Source organism: Hibiscus syriacus, unplaced genomic scaffold, assembly GCF_006381635.1.
Source record: "Hibiscus syriacus cultivar Baekdansim isolate YM2019G1 unplaced genomic scaffold, ASM638163v2 tig00002847_pilon, whole genome shotgun sequence".
Classification (NCBI taxonomy): Eukaryota; Viridiplantae; Streptophyta; class Magnoliopsida; order Malvales; family Malvaceae; genus Hibiscus; species Hibiscus syriacus.
In genome coordinates, this window is record NW_024061949.1 from 450,117 (window position 1) to 471,449 (window position 21,333).

At 37.3% G+C, this 21,333-nt stretch overlaps 1 protein-coding gene across 6 annotated transcripts; it reads right to left on the reverse strand.

The window, feature by feature from the left end:
* Positions 1 to 1,765: 1,765 nt before the first annotated feature.
* On the reverse strand, positions 1,766 to 20,769 carry LOC120160232 (formin-like protein 20). Of its 6 annotated transcripts, XM_039170648.1 has the most exons (17): positions 20,338 to 20,765; positions 18,997 to 19,700; positions 18,695 to 18,916; positions 16,415 to 18,615; positions 16,143 to 16,272; positions 15,311 to 15,382; positions 14,775 to 14,873; positions 14,594 to 14,635; positions 13,912 to 13,992; positions 13,765 to 13,815; positions 13,601 to 13,682; positions 4,959 to 5,053; positions 4,745 to 4,816; positions 4,550 to 4,666; positions 3,909 to 3,977; positions 3,739 to 3,805; positions 1,766 to 2,661 (listed from the first exon to the last, which is right to left on the reverse strand). In XM_039170648.1, the coding sequence occupies exons 1-17, from the start codon at positions 20,408 to 20,410 to the stop codon at positions 2,510 to 2,512; spliced, it is 4,329 nt and encodes a 1,442-aa protein (XP_039026579.1). In that variant the 5' UTR covers positions 20,411 to 20,765; the 3' UTR covers positions 1,766 to 2,509. The 6 variants fall into 6 exon arrangements, 3 of the variants coding, with proteins under 3 accessions (XP_039026579.1, XP_039026600.1, XP_039026586.1); XM_039170655.1 differs by lacking the exon at positions 1,766 to 2,661 and having other exon boundaries at positions 3,739 to 3,830; positions 20,338 to 20,766; XM_039170669.1 differs by lacking the exons at positions 18,997 to 19,700; positions 20,338 to 20,765 and having other exon boundaries at positions 16,415 to 18,571; positions 18,695 to 18,900.
* Between the last annotated feature and the right edge of the window lie 564 nt (positions 20,770 to 21,333).

Below are 21,333 nucleotides of genomic sequence, written 5' to 3' on the forward strand. Positions count from 1 at the left end.
GGAGTATCGTTCCCTGGAATTAAGGGAAGTGGACCATTTTCTCATGTTTGGTTCAAGTTTTTAAATGGGGAATTGAAATTCAATTCCATCGAGGGAGGTAAAGTAAATTTCATCCATAATATGATGGAATTAAAATCCTTTGGAAGAAGAAATGTGAAATTTGATCATACTATTTTCATTAATATTTTGTTATTCGGGTCAGATTTTTTTTTAAAAATCGAGATTGGTCGGATTTTTTAAAAAAAAATCGGGTTCGGGTCAGGTCGGTCGGGTTTTTTTAAGTTTGATATTCGGGTTGGGTTCGGGTTTAGGGTGAAAAATACCAAGCCCGACCCGAAAAAATATATAATTTTACCTTATATATTTACGAATAATTACAATAATACCCCTCTATATATTTTTTTTCAATTAAGTCATTGTTTTTATTGAATAAAAATAATTTTTTTATTATTTCGAGTCGGGTCGGGTTCTAATTCATATATTCGGGTCGGGTCGGGTTGGGTGAAACTTTATTTTGGTCGGGTCTCGGGTGGAGGTTCCCTTGTTCTCGGGTCGGGTCGGGTGGACCAAAAACCCGACCTAACCCTACTCATGGCCATCCCTAATTGAGATGATTTTAACTTATGATGTTTATTAGTATGATTTTTATAATTTATTGAAATGAATAATCAATCAATAAAATGAAAATTTAATATTTTTAAAATTTTTATAATATATTGCTACGTGTAAGTTATAAAACAAACTAAAATTAAGCAAAAAAAAACAAGAAGGACAATTCTGTCATTTTACATTAATGAAATCAAATTCATCTAACATGTCTGCGAACCAAACAGAATATGGAATTGGATTCCAATTCAATTTCCTGCCAACCAAACATGTTTCAGATTCAGATTTCAATTCCTTCACAGATTTCAATTCCCTCATAAATATTTCAGCAAACCAAACGTCACCTAAACACCCAAAAAGATTCTCATAATTTGGCTTGACTCAAGTAGGAGTGTAAATGAGCCGAACTTGAATGAATAAGGTTATATTCATGTTCGTTTATTTATTTTTAAAAGTATTCATATTAATATTTAATGTTATGTTCGTGTTCATTTGTTTATCTTTTAAGGTGTTTATGTTCTTAATTTAACGTTTATGAACTGTTCACTACATAGTCGTTTAAATGTTCATAAACATACTCGTTTAACATTTGTGTCCAACGTTCATTTATATTCGCGAACATGTTCATTGTTCGCAAACATTTTCATTTGCATACTAAAATGATAAAATTATGCCACTAGTGCTTAGATTCTATAAACTTCATAATTTAAACTCTGAATTTCACAATGTATTCAATTTAGTCCCTACATTCATCAATATTTAAACGTGAAAAAATAAAATACAAATGAAACTTCTAAACGAGTTTGTTCATGAACATAAATGAACAAGTCAATAAACGAGCTCATAAACGAACCGAACACACCTCTATTCGTGTTCGTTTATCAAACAAACATAAAATATTTGTTCATACTAGCTTATTTAACTTAACATACGAACATAAACGAACACTATAAGAGCACAATTCACGAACAGTTCATCGAACGTTCTATTCATAGCATTGAGCTTTAAATTTCAAATCGATTTTGAACTCGAGCTCTCTTACAGCTCGACCTCGAGAAATAGTTAAAATACAAGAGAAGAAACAGACGATTCCATGAATTGCTTCTTGATTGAGGAATGAAGCCAAATCATATCCAATGAAAGGAAAGAAACCAAGGGAGGTTTTAAAAATCGGCAGGCTATATATTCCGGGTGCTATATTACAGTTACATCAAGAAAGCCCCTCTTCTAATTTCTCTTTTTTCCTAAAACCTAACATCCTATACAACCTCTCCCTATGGCGGGCCTGTTTCTTGGAAAAATGCAAAAAAACAAAAGATTATGTTACAAGAATACAAGATAAAAGAATTGAATTCTACACTATGAAGATGGTTAGAGTTGTACACTACATGCCTTCATGGTACGGTGGGTCTCACCGGCTTCTATGAGTCCACTGGCATCCATTCTGATGCCGAAACAAATACGACAGATGAATGATGGCAGATGAAAAGAAATCATTCATTGCCTGGACTTGCCGGTCCACCCAGTTTAGGGTTCAGAAAATAATGCGAGAAGGGTCATAGCAGTTACCTTGATAGCTTGCATTTTAAACCTCTGCTACTCTCCTCATAACCCACTCTATGCGTATAAGTTCGGTCCGACTACTCCAAAAAGAATTTCATTGAATCATTCGTAGTTATTTGATTTGGATATCTTCCCATGGAAAATGTCTCCCGAAGCCTTATGCATAATTCAAGTGGCCTGAAAGCCTCGTTTACGACATCTCTGAAGGCATGAAATAGGAGGCACGTCAAAAGTCCTCGAGAAGCAGCGGTTCCTGTAATTCAGTCATTCTCATCGGCACGGGTATCTGCTGATTGGAAGGATCGTACTACCTTGTAGGAATATAGAAACTGATTTTCAACTATTTCACACTCTTCCTTTTAAGGTTGGTTTCCTTGGCTTTCTCCATTTCAGCCTCCTTCTCGGCTTTCTTCCTGTCCAGTTCAGCCTGTTTAACATTCTCTTCATGTGCTTTCCGAAACAACCTCACGAAATTTAAGAGCGTTGCAGTAACTGCATTGATCAATACAGCATCAGATTGGACCAACTTCACATCACTATATAAAACTAGCGTACAACATCAAATTTGACCGGTTCAACTTCAAACAACTTAGATTATTCAGACTCGAGTGTGACTATAGGTATGGATGCGTCAGACACAGATATGTGCAATTTCTTTCAAGATTTTTATGTATTTGGAAAGTCTTTCAGAGCATCATATCCCCATATCCAGATGTGGATAAGGCACGGATAATTCAAAAAAACTAGAAAGGAGCAACATAGCAAATCACCGTACAGAACTAGCTGTGACGAACATCATTATATAAAAACAAAGAGAACCCTAACTAGGATAGAGATTTCGGTATTTCAAAATTTTCAAATTGAAACTCTATTCAAACTTGAAATTCGAATCAAATTGAGTTTTGCTCACCCCTAAACCAAACAAAGGCCTTATATTGTCTTTTATAGACCTTTTCCCCAATTTTTCATATTTGGTTATTCAACTTATTTTATTGATTATAGTTCAACTTCCAGAGAATTTTAGCCCATTGACCATATGAGGACTGATGTTTATTTCCATTTCATGGGAGGGGGGAAGGAGGAATAGAAAAAGGGGGTTTAGTGTGGTGTGAAGGTTGGAGAAAAAGCAAAGAAAGATAGGTGAATAAAATGCCTTCTAATATTCTTACTAAGAACATAGTGAAGGCATAATCTATCTTAACCAAGACTCGGGTGTGAGTGTCGACAACTACACACCCAACATGGGCATGTTCAATTTTTTTTCATGTATATGGAGTTTCAAATCCCCATACTAGAAGTTTCCATGGGCCAGTCCAGACAGGACAACAAATTTATTTTTAAAATTTTCCAGACTCAAACCTAACCCATATTAAATTTAAATAAAAATAATTTTAAATTATTTAAATAAAGTTTGTGTCGGCCTGGGGGAGCCATCTCGTGGACAGGTCTACCCCATACCTATGTCTGGATATGCAGCGGAAGGTGTCGGATATAAGTATTTCAAGAAAAACAGAGAGGCAGAACAACAAAGGTCATAATAAGTATAGAAGGTATAACTATAGAATCTACCTTGCTCAAATGGGCACCGGGCAGGATCCTCACCAAAATAGAGTGCAAGCGCATCTGCATTTCTACCCTGTCCACCAAAAAGTTGAAAGAACCTAAATGATCGAACATAATAAAGAGTTGGACAACAACGCATGATGTATCAATGAGAATGTTGACAGTTGGAAATTTACCACCGTAGAATATAGATTTGTTAAGGACACCACCTCGGTCTCAGCAACAGAAATAAATTCCTTTAATGTCTAGATTAAAACAAGAAAAAAGAAATGTTCAGAACAATGAAAGCATTCCCAAGATAAATGAAAAAACAATTGATGGTGTTAGATGTAGGTGACAATGCTACATAACAGATGATCACGCCAATGCACCAGAAAACAATATAAAACCCAATGGCATTCAAATGAAAAGGACTGCCATGTAAGATCAGAGAACATTATCCGAAGGAATGTTCAAAACAGAGTATGATTTCTATCCATATAATTCTGACGTTCCACTATATTTACAATAATCACTTGTGCTGCAAAGCTAATGCCTTTGCCTTTTAAACGTGTATTACTCTGGTTCTTTTTTACTAACCAACTTTTAGGGGCATTACATGTTTACATACAATTTCTCTTATTGCATTCTATAAAATAGTTACACATGCAAAGGGTGAAATAAAGGAAAGCTATTAGCTAATCAGGAACTCCATCAATAGTCAACAAATAGAATATGATTGAATACAATAGTTGAATGGGGTAAGATACAGTGAAGACAATTCAACAAACCTTGTAAGCTACGTTGAATCATAAAAAGAAATGAAACAATTATGTACCTTCCGGAAAACTTCAGATACAGGACCATCATTTTCAGAGGCAACCAGCTCCTGCTTAACCTTTTCTAATCCCTTAATTATAGCTTGCATTTCTTCTGCTAAAGATTTTAATTGTATCTGTACAGGAGGCAAGGCTTCAAATTAATATAGCATCATCAAACTACAAACCTAAAATGCTAAAAGACTGATGAAAACCTTAGTTGCAGCTTCGAGGCTAACAAATTCAAGGTGAAAATCCAGAAGCGTGGGTGCCTTGGCAGCTAGAACCTAAGCAAAAATAAAAAGAGTAAGTTCCTCTTCTTTAGTAGTAACATAACATATAAACTGGGTGTAAAACATAATTCAGGCAATTATTACATGATCAGAATGATCTTAATAACACCAGAGTAAAAGATAATTAGTGAAAAACCTTGCAAAGATAATGCATAAGCGTCATCTTGCTGGTAGAAGCACGTGTATCTGTGAGCTTTAGAAGACTGTCCAACTTAAATCCAATAGCAGAACCTGTATAATTGTAAATAGTTTGGAACTTCATATTAAAGTAACATGCAACAATTAAAAGATTTTCACCAACTCAAATCGGAATGGTTGATCAGAATTGAATGCATAAATATATAAAAAAATAAAAAGAGACGACATTTTTAACTAGTAGCTTTGGAGAGAGACAAAAAACAAAACTGGAACTAGTAGCATAACAAGGAATAAAGTATTAGTGATGCATCAAGTAAACAAAATAGATGACATAATTTTGGAAGCTGGACGTAAAATGGCATATATGCATAACTCAATTAGAGTTCTAGCTATTGATGATCAGATAAAATTGTTAACTTCAAAAAAAACATGAGTGAGAGAGTAAAAAACGTAGAGAGATAAATAGTGATAGGGCATGATTCCGTTGGGGAGAGCTGGACGATTTTCGTTGATAATCTTAGTAAGAGGGTCTCAAGAGGAAAGTTAAGGGAAATATTTCATCATTATGGTCAAGTTGTGAGGATTTTCATCCCAAAGTTTACTCTGAAGCCGAAATATATAAATTCTATTTTCGCGTTTGCTCAGTTTGCAAGTGAGGAAGGGAGGAGGGCTATACAGTCTGTAAACGGAACTTGGATTGATGGGAAAAGGGTTATAGTAGGGATAGAAAAATATTGAAAAAATCGGAATGGAGAAGCTTCTGAAGGAAGGACTGAGAGGATCGGTTCAAAGGCATTAAGGGTGGAGAAAACAACGGACAGAATCATTCTGGATTTTTGGGAAATTTGAGGGATAGTAGATCATACAAGGAGGTGGTGGAAACGATTAATAGAAAGGATAGTGAAAATGTTAATGAGGAAGTTAGAGAAAGGTCAAAGAAGGCTGCAAATGGGTTAAGGATTGTCTGGGAGTTGCACATCCCTACGGAGGATTCGGACTGGGTTAAAAGGTCCTTTACAGGGGTAATCAAGCTTCCATTCGAGCAGGATTTTGTTCAGAAAGCTTTGGCGAATGAAGGTATTCAGGTTAAAATAGCGAGATGGGGTTATGCATGGAATGCATGTGTCGTTACATTTAAATCGATTGAAGAGTATTCCGAAGTATGGGCACAAAAACAGGATGATTTGTTTTATTGGTTCGACTGACTGGCTCCATTGCTGAATGATGAGGGAGTGCCATTGACGTTCTGTCTGGTGGAATTAGTGGGATTACCGCTATTATGCTGGAATGGGGAGTTTATGGAGAAACTTGTTCAAAAATGGGGGAAATTCATATGCATCAAAGAGTCCTCAAAAAATAGGTCAGACCTATCGTTAGCGAGAGTTTTGATCAGGGTGGTGAGTCCATTTGACGTCCCGGAATCGATCACAAAAGGGTCCTACGGCAGATCATACAAAGTCAAAGTCATCTTGGGTTCGGTTGAATCAAAATTGGATGATTTTTCCGGGGAGAAGGTTGATGAAATTTCAAAAATTGGGTACAGTGAAAATGATTTTTCCAAGGAAGAGAGAAGCTGCCGACTGTGTCTAGAGGAAGTTGACAATCACAAGAAATCTGAGGACTCTAGGCTGAAGGTAGATATGTGGCTTGACCAGGAACAGAGAAATAGGTTGAAAAAGGGGGACAAGGAGCAGTTTATTCCAAAAAAGTCAAATACTGATACCTGTAATTTTGGGCTGTCAAATTTTCTTGGAAAAGGAAAATATCCTAAAGGGGATCACGTGGGTCTTGGGTTGAGGGAAGAAATGGTCCTAGATGTTCAAGCCCAAGAGGATGACAATTTGAGCTCTATTTCATAATATGAAGATTTTGTGTCCTTCAGGGCTTGCGTATAATTTAAAGTGGATTGGTGAAGGGTCCAAAGGAAGATTTATGCCTCAATTAAACAGGAATTTGAATAAGTCAAGGGATGAAGTGGTAGAGGATGGGGTGGACTTGGACAAGGTAGTTAAGAATGTGGAAGATACAGAGGTGGAAAATGAAGATATACCAGTTGAACCAGCTGGAATTCAGTCACTGGAAATTACTAAGGGTTCGTTATCAAATGGTCTAAGGAGATGGAGTCCTTTGGATCATCTGTCTAGAAGTTTGGCTATTAGAAGCGTTCCGGTTGGACGGTGGAATAGAGGAACTTGTAACAGTGTATAGAAGAACAACAGTAAGAAAGGTTTGGTATAACCTGAGCAGAGAAGAAGGGTTGTTGCAATCAGTAGAGCTGATTGACCAAAATAGAAAAGCATCCAATCCTATCGCGAACACTCAATCGTTCCCAATGTTAATGGAGGAAGGTAACATTTGTGTTGATGAGGAAGGTGGTTCTCCTCGAAAAGAAGCTGATGATAAATTTCAGCAATCTGGGAGTGTAGAAGAAGTTAGAGCAGGTTGTTTCTCTGGATCAGGGGCCGGGAAAGAGAGAAGAGAAAGAGAAGGATTTTAATAAGGGAAGCTTTGGATGTGGTTAGTTCTCCTACAGTCTCCACTTCTTCTTTCTCGTTGTTTTTGGAGGAGGCATTGGCTGTGGGAAGTCAGTAGGATGCTGGGGATTTCCTTCAAAGAGGGTAAGAAGGCTTTTTTGGAAAAAATTATAAAACTTGAGGAGGGTTTGGGTGATAGTAGGAATTGTTGAAAGCAGCGAATTAGGATTTTGTGCTTCTTAGTTCAGAGGCTTTTGGGTTCTTTTTGTTTTTATGACAGTCATCAATATTATTTCGTGGAACATAACGGGTTTGGGGAAGAAGGAGAAATCCAGAGTAGTGGCTAATTTGGTTAAAAAGAATAAGTCGTGCATCTTACTCATCCAAGAAACAAAGCTAACTGTTCTATGGCTCTTAGGAAAAGGATAGGGGGAATTTTCTTAAGGGAGGAGTTTTTTCATCAGCTGATGGGTCTGCAGGTGGACTATTGGTATTGTGGAATGAGAATGAGTTTGAAGTTTCCAACAGTCATATAAGTGGCAGATTTATAGCTATATTTGGGAAGTTTAAGAATATAGAAGAAGAGTGTGTGATTATAAATGTATATGGTCCGTCCATTGAATCTGAAAAGGAAGAATTCTTCAGGGAGTTGTTGGAGTTTGTTTCTGCTCAAACTATTTCAATTTGCATTGGGGGGATTTTAATTTGTATCTTGATCCGGCTAAGAAGTTGGGAAGGTCTCAAAACTGGCATTCTGTTGATACTCTTAGAAATTTCCTGCAGCTAACTAATCTAATTGATATTCCTTTGGTGGGAGGAAGCTTTACTTGGTGTAACAACAGAGAAGATTCAACTTGGGTCAGACTTGATAGGTTCTTAATTTCAGGGAATTTTTTTACCAGTTTTCTGAGGGTAGTGCAAAGACTTTTACCTAGGTCTCTATCTGATCACAATCCAGTTTCATTGGAGGAATCGTCTATAGGGTGGGGCCCTAAACCTTTCAGATTTTTTAATTATCTATTAGAGGAAGAAGGTTTTGAGGACTTGGTTAAATCTACCATGGATGGCTTGAGGGAGAGGAACAAAAGAAGTGGCATCTTCAGCATTCTACAGGAAACTAAAAAATAAATTAGAATCTGGTCAAGCAGGAAATTTAATGGGATTTCTGAGTCGATTGAAGATTTGGAAAGGAAAATAAATGAGTTGGAACTTAAGGCACAAGATAGTAATCTTTCTACTCAGGAGTGGGATCAGGTTAAGCTGTTTAGATCGGATCTTTGGAGGCTATACAGGATTGAAGAAAGTATTTGGTTTCAAAAAGCAAGAACGAGATGGATTAAAGGCGGGATAGAAACACAAGATTTTTTCACCTGTGTGCTTTAAATAGAAGTAGAAGAAATGCAATTACTAGCTTGAAGATTAATGGAATTGTAGTTCAGATCCTTTCTTGATTAAGACTCATATTTCTGATTTTTTCAAGACCGAGTATAATTCCATTTTGACAATGGAAGTGGAGGACTAGTTCTGGACTTTACAAAACTGTCACGGGATCAGACATCTAAGCTAGAGGAGCAATTTTCAGAACAGGAGATTTGGCAAGCTATAGCTACTTCGGACAGCTCTAAATCTTCAGGTCCGGATGGTTTCACAATGGGTTTTTCCAAGAAATGTTGGCATGCATTAAAGGAGCATGTGTTGAAATTTTTTAAAGATTTCTATATTGGAAGGAAGTGGGAGCATGGGGTAAATCACGCTTTTATTACTCTAATTCCGAAGAAATTAAATCCGGAAAATATAGAAGACTTTAGACCAATTAGCTTTGTGGGCAGTTTGTATAAGATCCTATCAAAAGTCTTATCTAAGAGACTAAGCTGCTGTGTTGGTGATGTCATTAGTCCTTTCCAGTTTGCTTTTATACCGGGGAGACAGTTGTTGGATTGTGCCTTTATTGCTAATGAAGGGATCGATTATTGGAGAAAACAAGGACTACAAGGGGTGGTATTAAAAGTTGACTTTCGTAGAGCCTAGGATTCCGTTGAATGGCCTTTACTAATCAGAGCAATGAAGGAGATGGGATTTGGTATTAGATGGTGCTCGTGGATCTCACAGTGTCTTTCCTTAGCTTCAATTTTGGTTCTTGTGAATGGCTCCCCCTCGGATGAGTTTCCTATGGCTAAAGGGCTTAGACAAAGATGTAGTCTCTCTCCGCTTCTATTTAATATAGTAGGGGAGTTGCTGCATTTGATGCTTTCTAAAGCAATTGATAAAGGTCTGTTCCAAGGTTTCATTATTAGGAATTCTGAAGATTCATTTCGGTTATCTCATCTTCAGTTTGCTAACGATCTCATCATTTTTTGCCAAGCTTCACTTAACCAGATTAAAAATGTTAAAAGAATTTTGACGATTTTCAGTATAATGGCTGGGTTGCATCTAAATTTAGCGAAGAGTAAACTTTTTGGGATTAACGTTGATGAGGTTATTCTATCTGATTGGGTGTTGGAAGTGGGCTGTTCAGTTGGTCGATTTCCCACAGAATATCTGGGACTTCCCCTCGGTGCTAGGAAGAATTTTGAAGCTTTATGGGAGCCAGTTTTTAAAAATTTTAATTCTAAACTAGCCGGGTGGAAAGCTTATTCTCTTTCTTTGGCTGGTAGGACAGTCCTATTGAAGTCTGTGTTATCTTCCCTGCCCATATTTTTCTTATCATTCTTTAAAATGCCTTGCAAAGTAGGCAAGAAGTTAAATTTTTTAATGGCCAAATTTTTATGGGGACACAGCACGGATAAGAGGAAGATCACTGGGTTAATTGGAGTACAGTTTGCAAACCTATGAATAGTGGTGGCCTTGGTGTTATTGATTTGAATCTTACGAATCGAGCACTATTGGGGAAATGGGTGTGGAAGTTCGCAAACGAAAAGAATTTCGTATGGAAAAGAGTGTTATGTAGCAAGCATAAGATTAGTTGCAACACTATGTCTATCAGCAAGGTTATTTCTCCTAGATCTTCTTGGATTTTGAGAAGTATTGCCAACAATTTTTGGAAGAATGATTCGGTAGGAAATTGTCTTAGATCATATTCGAAGTTGCAAGTTGGTAATGGAAAGTCTATTTCATTTTGGATTGATCCATGGGTGGAAGAGGTTCCTCTAAAAAATCTTTTCCCGAGAATCTATGCATTGTCTCCTAACAAATGGGGCAAGGTTGCTGATTTTGGCAGTTTTGAATCGAATTGTTGGGTGTGGAATATTTTCACTAGGAGGAATTTGTCTGATTGGGAATTGGATCCATGGATGGATTTGATGTCGAAATTGAAGGATATAAAAATTTCAGATTCTGTAGAAGATTGTCTCTCGTGGTCAGCAAGTGGGGATGGACTATTCTCGGTCAAATCTTGCAGAAGTGCACTCGGAGGAAGCTGTGGGTACTGATCTGTGGTCAAAGGGGGTGTGGTTGGGACTGTCCCCACCTCGGGTTGAAGCTTTCCTTTGGCAGTTAGCTCATCAGAAAGTGACAGTTAAAGTGGAGTTGGTTAACAGAGGAATGTCCCTAGGTGAATATATCCTTTGCCCATTTTGTAAGAAGCATGAGGAATCAGTGCAGCACTTGTTTATAACGTGCAATGTAGTTTGGGAATTATGGAATAAGGTAGTAAGCTTTTGGGATTTATCTGTAGTTTTACCAAAGGACCCTCCTTCTTTACTTATCTCGTGGGGGAATTTGAGGGTGAATTCATTGATTTGGAAGTTTATCCTGGGAGTCATTTTTTGGTCTATTTGGAAAGCAAGGAATGAAATTGTGTTCGAAGGATTATCTCTTGACAGGCTCTCTCCGTTTTTCATTGTAAGATTTAGGTTATCTAAATGGTTTAAAGCCAAGTATCCTAAATTTCCTATACATGAGGATTTGCTCATTGGGGATCCTTCACTTGCAGATGGGATTTCTGTTTCTGAATCTAAGGACTGTTCTGTGCTTTGCTGGCTACCCCCTGTTGATTTTTTGAAGATGAATGTCGATGGAGCTGTAAGGGTAAATGACTCGGTTGGAGGTATTGGAGATATCCTAAGGGACTGGAATAGTTGCACTCTTCTGACATTTTCAGAGAATGTCGGTCAAGGTTCCCCACCAGTTGTCGAATTAAAGGCTATTAAAAGAGACATTGAAATCTTTTTGGCATCACGTTGGTTTTCTGTCACTAGGTTGATTGTTGAGAGTGATTGTAAGTCAGCAGTGGAGTGGATCCACTCTTCGGCTTTGGCTCCTGTTTTCTTATTTCCTCTAGTTAAAGAGATTCTATCACTATTCTCTGAAAAGGTGTTGTTAATTAGGTTGATTCCAAGAGCTTGTAATGGGGAGGCAGATAGTTTAGCAAAGAAGGGGATTGGTTAATTGTAAGATTATAGTTTGTTATTTTCTTTCCCAGTTAGCAGGTTTTTCAAGTAGGTGGAGTTGTTAAGTTTTATGTCAGTTTTTCTGGCGTAATTGTTAAGTCTTAAGTAATTTTGGTTCAGTAATAAAACGAGGCACTTTTTTCCTCCCTCCACTAGTGGATCCTTTCTGTTGGGAAAGGGTTATCTATGAGGGAGGTTTTTAATGAGGCCTCCTATTCCTATCAATTAAAAAAGTTCTAGCTATTGATAAGGATGCATAGATGATTACACCAGTGAAGCATTCTTCTTTTGATTTGGATTTAAATACATGCCTTAGGAATCACACTGCTGAACCACTATATAAAAAGTGCCAATTTAGTATACATCTATGAAATTTAGGGTGTGTTTGATAACAGGAAAATGTTCCTGTGTTCGATAGTTGGAAAATATTTTCCTGTGTTTGATGGTTGTAATTGGCTCTCCTAATGTAATTGGTTTTCCTAATTCCTTTGTCTTTTATGTAAAATGTTTTACCATCTGATTTTCGGTAAAACATTTTCCTTTTCACTTCAAAGTATAAGCACTCAAAAAATATTATTTTATTTATTTAATATTAATATAATATGAAAATATGAAAATATTAATTACTAAAATATTTAATATATATAATATAATTTTAATAATATTATATTAACATGTACTTAGTTATATTATAATAATATATTATTATATTATATTTTTAATTTAATAATGTATAATAAATTATTAATATAATTAACATTATCTATTACTTTTATAGATATAATATTGTTAAATTATTAATAATGAATAATATTAATTTATATATTTAATATTAATATAATAATTTAGTATTATGTTAATAAAATATTAATAATTAAAATTAGGGGTGTTCAAATGGTTAATTCGACCACTGATCGAACCGAATTTCAATTAATCAAATTAGTTGAACTTTTTTTTCTTTAACCGTTAATCGAACTGATTTTTTAAAAATATTAACTAAACTGAACTTTATTCAATTTATATGTAAATCATTTTCTATAAAATTAATTATAGTATACCAAACAATTAGTGAAAAATGATTTACATAATATCATTAGAACACCTTAAAATAGTTTTCGAAAAATGTTCTCCAGAAAATGTAATTTATTTACGTAAAATAGTTTTAGGTAATTCATTTTACGTAAAACAGTTTTCATGTAATTCGTTTTACATAAAACAGTTTTCAGGTAATCCATTTTCTGTAAATTATTTTCTAGAAAACCAATTACAGTCTATCAAACAGACCCTTAGAAACAACATAAACACCAAGACTCTAAGTCGCCAGGCAACCTCAAAGATTAAGACAAACTAGGAACTAATATGAGAATTTTAGAAAAGCATATTTAACTTTTCTTCTTACATCCAAATAACATTTGGCATTTCTTCTAAAGAAGAGGAAGTTAGCATATGGGATTGTAAACTAAGCCTTAACAGCATCACTATCAGAAATGATAAGCATAGTTTTAAAAACTGTGTATATGCCCCAGGACAATTCAGATGAACAAGATTTCCAGTTTGAGATGCAGTAATGCTGTAAAATTAACGTGACCTCGCTTGAAACAAAGTAAGTAAACACAAAAGCACGTATTATTCACATGAATGAGTCTAGACAAACATCAAAGTACTACATTACAAATGTGTGTATAGCTAGTAGCTCTCTCCTCTACAAAACGTTTTTATAAGCTGCAGTTCTAGCATTAAAGATAGAAGCCAAAAGGAAAATTAAACATGGCACGTACCCCTTGCGGTTCCTTGGTTCAATGTATTTCCCAGATAGAGAATTTTCTTCATGATCTCCTTTAATTTATGGGAATTCCGTACCTAAATAACCAAAATAGAAGTAGTAAGACAGAGAATATATAAAAAGTGCAGTCAAGTCTCTTCAAAGATATTAATGATGTACCTCATTACATGCAGAATTTATAGTGTTCAAGCTCTTCTTAAATTCAGAAATCTGCAGGTGGTAAAAAGTGTGAGGACCCACGTCAAAGACTGGATTCAATAACGCAAAAGAGATCAAATCAGATTAACTAAGGAGATACCACCAAACCTGAGAACCGAACTGAATCTTGAAGGAAAACACTCTTAATTTTGACTCCACTCGCGGCACTTTCATCAGCTCCAAAAAGTACTGAAAAAAAAATTCAAAGCCAGTTAGTATTTATAAGATTTTGCAAGATGGATCCAGAGAAGTATCCAGGAACTAATTGTGTTAGCCAGAGTTTCTTCATAAAAGAAATACCAGTCATTATCTGGTATTTTCTACAAATCTCATTATTCTCAAGTGATTTACATTTTATCTTTTTGATGTCAGACCAACCAAATAGCCTCTTGCACTTCCATTTACTGATACCTACTTAATAAAAATTAGGAGCATAGAAGCACAGGATCTTTGTCGAGGGTAATTTTTCCCTGGAACATCCTTATATTTCTCTTTCTCCAAAAAACCACAAAATCAAGTGAGGGATAAATCTATCAGTCTCCTAACCATATATCCAAGACCTAATTCCTTTCCAAGAGAAGCATGCACCAACGTTGAGCCAAATGCATGATTGCAAAAATATTAGATGGTCATAATTTAGAAGTGAACACAAAGGGAAATCATATGTCAGAAGACTGCATTTGCCACAAGTCAATCGCTATGCAACCATCAATCACTCTACCAATATAAAACACCCAAGTCAAACAATTTGACAAAGTTAGAAGATATGGCTATAGGAAATTTTGCAGACCTGTTCACACTTCCCTAGACTCTCCTTGTCACCAGTGTAGCCCTAAAAAATCACATAGATAGTAAATCACAATCAAAGAAGACAAAACTTAAAATGATAAAAGGATTCCTACCGTGATAATAAAAGCAGTTGGAAAGAGGTTAAAATTCAATACTGATGTAAGAATATGCTAAAGCTTCACCTTTAGAAGTTCCATTTCCTCTTTAGTGGGGCAAAATTTAATGAGATTTTCCACTTGATCAACATCTAATACTGTATCATCCATTGCTAGAACTGCAGCCTGAGAAAATAGATGCAGCTGTAAATGGATAATAAACGAATAAATTGAAAACATTTTATTAAAATTAAGAAGAAAATGGAAAACGAGGAAGATAAAGAGGATCAATTCAAAGAAAATCCCATTTTCTTCCATGCATCCACTAATTTAGTCAAATATAGCATGAGAATCCTAATTAGCAGCATAAACCGAGATGTAATATGCTGAAGAAGCCAATGCTCCTAAGGAGACCACCTCCCTGGGCACTTAAGTGCAATTGTGCAGCCACTAGTAAATAACATGAATCAAGTAAACTTTTTCCTGTTCATATATATTATGGGGAAAATTAAAGCTGCCATATTCCAAGTTTACATCTGTATTGATGATCATATCATACACCACTTCCTCTATTTGTGTTTAAAACACAAATAAATGCAAGAACAGGACTGTATCCAGCTTACCATCATATCAGAAAGTGGCATCTTAACTTTAGTGAGCATAATTTCAGTGTTGTTGGCCCTCCTCAAGTCAATCTACAATCCGATAACAAAATTGTCAGTGATGAAATCAAAGAAGGGTTAAATAGGAATCACAATGATGGTACTACAAAGTTCGACGAATGTAATAAACACAACTTTTTATACATTTTGGCATTTCAAGAAAGGTATTTTTACATCAATATTATGTCCCAACTCCCAAGAATACAGAAAAACATAAGAACATCAGGGATAGAAATCAAGGAGAATGTACCTAGTCCCAAGAGAACTTCCTAGTGGTTAGAGCTTGGATCTCAGAATGGGATTTATGGGATCAAGAGGATCACCTCCCCTTGCATTGTCAAAATACCTAAGCCCCAACCCCCAAAAACAAAATAAAAATAAAGGATGCATATCGAATAAAGCTTCATTAATATCATCAACTTGTAGCTTTTTTTTTGGAACAAAAAAAAAAGAAGTGCGTATCATTAATGCATAGTCAAAATACTTATGTTCCCCCAAAAACTTAAGGATGTATATAGAATAAAGCTTCATTAATATCACCAACTTGTAGCTTTTTTTGGAATAAAAAGAGAACTGTGTATCATTTGTTCAAACCAGAAGACAAAGACAAGAAATCCTTCTCTCATGAAACATAGAATCCTGTACTATATGTTTAAAATAACGAATTCTTCAATTTCTAATATTGCGAATCTTGTTCATTCAGTCTAAGGTGGTTCGGTAACATTACTACAATCACTGAAAAAGAAACATGTATATGGTTTATTCAAAAATAAAGAAATAAACTCCAGATTACCAAGTGAACTTTTTCAGGCTTTGATCCAACCGATTTGCGTTGTCCTCGAGATTTACCCCCAGCATCAGCAGGTTTAGGAACAACAGCAGAGAAAAGAGTCTCAATCTCTGACACATCAAATTCAGGTGCACTGGCGAAAGAAGGCAATGTCAACAAATACAAATGGGAAATATATAATGCCATAGAAACTTAGCATAAATATCTAGTCAGAATTTATCACTTATATAGGTGAACCGTACAAAATGGGTAAAAATCAGTATAAGATATAATACATTTGAGGCTCTCCGTATCTTTGCAATTCTTCCCATAAGCTTCCTTGAACTGCCCTTGTAACCTTGCTCCAGTGTAATGGTTTTAAGGAAGATCTCCGAGGTGTTGCAGTTGCCCCAGGACGTGATAGCCCACGCCCTCTTCCTCTCACATCAGTTGCTCTAGCACCCACTGGTGGAGGCGGAGGTGCACCACGAGGAGCTCCAGGTGGAGCTGGAGGGCCAGGAGCTCGACCTCCAGGTGGCGGCGGTGGAGGTGGTGCTCCACCTGGAGGAGCTGGAGGAGCACCACGCATAGGAGGTGGGGGCGGTGCAGGCGTTCCACGCATAGGAGGTGGAGGCGGTGTTGGCACTCCACGCATGGGAGGTGGGGGTGGTGCAAGCGCTCCTTGCACAGGAGGTGGGGGTGGTGGTGCTCGATGTGGGGGAGGAGGTGGAGGTGGCACTCCACTCGAAGGGGGAGGGGGTGGTGGCGATGGAGGAGGTGGGGCACCAGACATCAACGGAGGAGGAGGGGGTGGTGGTGCTCGATGTGGGGCAGGAGGTGGAGGTGGCACTCCACGCAAAGGGGTAAGAGTTGGAGGAGGGGCACCAGACATCAATGTGGGTGGTGGAGATGGTGGAGGTATGACACCAGACATCAATGTGGGAGGAGGTGGGGCACCAAACATCAATGTGGGTGGTGGAGGTGGAGAAGGTGAGACACTAGACTTCAATGGAGGTGGTGGAGGTGGAGGAGGTACGGCAGTAGACTTCCCTCCTAATGGTGGAGGTGCCTCTTGAGTTCCTCTCAACAAAGGAGGAGGCGATGGTGGTGGAGAAGCCCCATGATGAGGAGGCACTGGTGGAGGCGGGGGAGCTGGAGCTGGAGCTCCAGAAAATGGAGGGAGTGGGGGTGGAGGAGGGGCTGATGGCATTCCACGCATGAAGGATGGAGTCATAGCACCTGGAAATGGTGGGGGAGGGGGAACATTACCAAGTTTTAATGTGCTTGATTTGATAGAAGTACTGTGAGGAGAACATGCTACACTAGGGGCATCTGAAAAATACCCAGATTTCCAAGGTGGTGGAGCTGGAGGAGGCAACACCAGTTCGGCAGCCTGCTTGCTGGAAAATGGGGGAGGAGGAGGTGATTGCGGCGGTGGTCGAGATGGCAAGTGTGTAGGTGGAGAGCTAGGTGGAACAGAGACTGACTGCTGTAGACCAATAGTTGATGCTGGAATTATTGGAGTTGTGGATATTTCTTTTGGAGAGTCTGTACCCTTCAAAGGCTCAAACGTCTCTCTGTTTTGCTCAGATGAAACATCCTTCAATACCAAAGCTCCAGTAGAGCCTTCAATATTGGAACCTGAATCTGATTCCGTCAAAGATGTGATACAGGAAAGTACAGGTGGTGCACTATTATATCTTGACGGTGGGTATGACACATGCATTGGCTTAACATGAGCGGCATTGTTAGGAGGGATCCACCGAGATATGATATTAGGCTTTGCTTGTCTTGTAGGAGGGGCCTGAGGTTCGAGTTGTTCGCTTTTTGGTTTCACCAAAACAGAATCTAAAGCTGGTTCTGCGTCAGGTGCAGCCTGTTTCTTTGAAGCAGGCATTAGTTCCTCAGGTTTAGGTTGGGAAACGTCAGGTTTCAAGCTTTGTTCAAACATTTTAAACCGCGACTTCTTTGGCGGAATAGTATTGTCTCTGTTTCCTTTATCTTCTATCTCTTCTAATTTGTCAATCACATCTTCTATAACTTCCCTGGTTTCTCTAGCTCTTGGCACATCAGCAGTAAATACCACTGAATCAATTTTCATGGCTCCATCATCAATTGCTATATCTTTCACTGAATTAATGTCGGAATTAATCTCATCTAATTTGTAGTTCACATCATCCACTGCTATGTCCTTCACTGCATCTATACTAGAATACACCGATGCATCCTGTTTGTGAATCCCATCATCTGACGCACAATCTTGAAATGTAGGAGGATCCACATCCTCCCTCCAGACATCTTTCTGATCTGGTTTGTTGTGAGGAACTATCGAATTGCTGTCATTCACCTTTCCTTCCACTGCATCGACTGCATTGCTGAAGATCTCTTCAACTTCGAAAAATTCCTCTGGTGAAGCACTTTCTATCACACTCCTATCTTCACTTGCTACTACTCTAGTGAGACCAGGTGCAGCAGCATCAGGATCCATAAAAAGTACCTGATAAAGAGATAAGTACGATTCAACTCCTAGAGCTTGAGAAAAGAAAAAAATCTCAAAATAAAAATTTTCAGCTTACCTCTGCTCTGAAATCCTTTGGAAACTGATCCTTGGCATCCCACAATACATCAATCTCATCACGGTATAACATTAAAATATTTGCTCGAACAAACGCCGTGTGGAACATAACTCTGAAGATCATCTCTTCCCGTACCAAATCTTCATCCAAATGAATGCACTCAAGCACAATATCCCCTTGAATACGGCAATGAATATCCATTTTCACCAATGCACACTCTTCCTGCAGATAAACCTTATAAGAACATCCTGAATTTTGGGCATTTTAAATTTTTAGTTTCAATTGTGAGAGTAAGACATCACCTTTAGGAAGTGACGAATTTGTTTTTTCTTCTTCGAAGTTGTAAACAGAAGCTTGGAACTTCGGTTGGCTGGTGTTTTCGGGTCCTGGCCATAAACACGGACAACTGGCCTGCACCCTTTTCCCCCTTCAAAGAGTGGAAGAACTCTAAGAATTAGGCAATCCAAAAATAGTGGTGTATCTGAGGGAGGCCAATCAGAACCCAAATTTCTTCTAGAAATATACTGAAGATATCTCAACTGGGATGGCTGAGGGTTCAAAGGAGAAAGAAGCTGCAGAAGGTCCCGAGGAGCTTGCTTGTAGATCATTTCAAGAGTCTTCTGCTCACCAGTGTACTGTTTGCGATATAACAGAAGACCAGCAAGCATGAAAGCAAGTATGGGCCATCCCCCTCTTTCACAGTGCATCAAAAGCACATTCTGCTGTCCTTCCAACGACAACCAACTTTCACTCGATCGAAGGAAGTGGTGAATCATTTCAAGCGGCAGCAGCGGACATCCCTCATATTGCCGTGGGTAGTCCATAACAGTCATATCGTATCGAGTTAAAATGTCTGATACTTGGCTACGCTTCTCCCCTTCTCTGAAATTAAATACCATGAAAGAAGCATCAGGAAAATGGTCTTGTAGCTGCGCCACAATGCCACCCATGTACACCTTGTAATCATCTTCTTCCAACACATCCGTGGAGAAGCAACAGTCAAATACTGCAAAGCAACCAACCCGGAAGTTGAAACAAATAAGCAATTACTAACCCTATGCCATCAAAAAGCAAAGCATCATCTATCAAGTTATTCAGTGTAAACTGTAAAGTTCCTTCCAAATGTTCACAAGAAGATAAAAGCAAATTAGAGTTCCAAACAAAAATATCCATACCAAAAAAATGGTATTCAAACTCAATGCATTGATAAGAGAGAGAAATAGAGCATATTAGTTTCTTAGCTCCAAGTGATTTTGTAACAAACTTCAAAATCAAATAAACTACTAATTCTACTTTAAGGCAACTAAGCCGCCCAATTTCAGCTCATCGCCCCAACAACCATGAAAACAAACAAGCTAAAAATCAGCCAATTTTCTTAACTTTAATAAATTAACCCAAAATAAACCAACAAATCCCTAAAAATCAGGGAATTTAGCAGTGCATTGTCCACATAAATCAACTTCAACGAAAAAGAAATCGAACTACGAATTTTGAACACAACATTCCTAAAGAGAATCAGAGAACTAAAAAACTCGTCACCGTTGGCATTTCTCGGGTAGAATAAAGATGGTTGCCACAATTTAAAGCTTAATCGAACAATAACCAATTAAGAAGAAAATGAATAATAAGGATGAAAATGCTACCGTAGACTCGTTCTGAGATCTCGAGAAGCCGATCCGGCGGCTTCCGGTAAAACAATCGTCTGAACAGCGCCATCTGATGGCGCTTTAACTCCCCCGATCGGATCCAAAACTATTTTTTTCTTTCGATCACCACCATTCAGCTGAACTTTCTATTCGATCCTCCACCATTTCAACAAAACCACCACAGATCCTCGATTCAGATTCTCAAATTCAATGATAACTTCCGTTACTCATCAATAATAAAACCAACTCCGACGTCAAACCAAGCACAATTATCCGTCAAAACCCTCTCCAAAACTCGAGAAATTGTTTCCAAAGAGAAAAACAAAGCTTTGTTATCAAATAATTGTACAAAAGAATAGTCACTTTCCCAAAAAGAAAAATAAACTAAATTAGAGTAAATATTGCAGAGAAAATAAGGAGAAATAAAACTTCGAGGGAAAATAAGGGAAGGTTTGATGCAGATTAAAAAAAATTAAAAATCAAAGGGAAAAAAGTACGAGACATGTGACAGTAGGCGATCAAAGAAGGTGGGGATTATGATGAAAAATAAATAAAGAAAATGAAACTTTCAGATTACAGAAGCGATCTGCCGTAATAAAATTTTTATTTTATGAGGAAAATGAAAAAGAGTAGACTGGAAGGGAAAATTACTCCTTGGACGGTTGGACCCGGGTTTTTATTACTTACGTGTACTCCACGTGGACATCACTTAAAAGCATGGATAAAGCAACTTTTAATCATTGAATTTTGCTAGACTTCTCAATTTGGTCCCTGAATGTTTTTATCTATACTAATCTTTGAATTTGAATTTTTAGTTGATTTTTAATTGTTTTGATAATGTGGCTCAATGTTGGAGTGTCGTACCATCAAAATAAAATGAAAAGACTTTAAATTTTAAAATTAAGATGAACTAAAATAAAATTTAAGGAGTAAATTAAAAAAATATCAATCTAAGAAATTAGTATAAATCAAAATAAATTGAAAATACTAAAT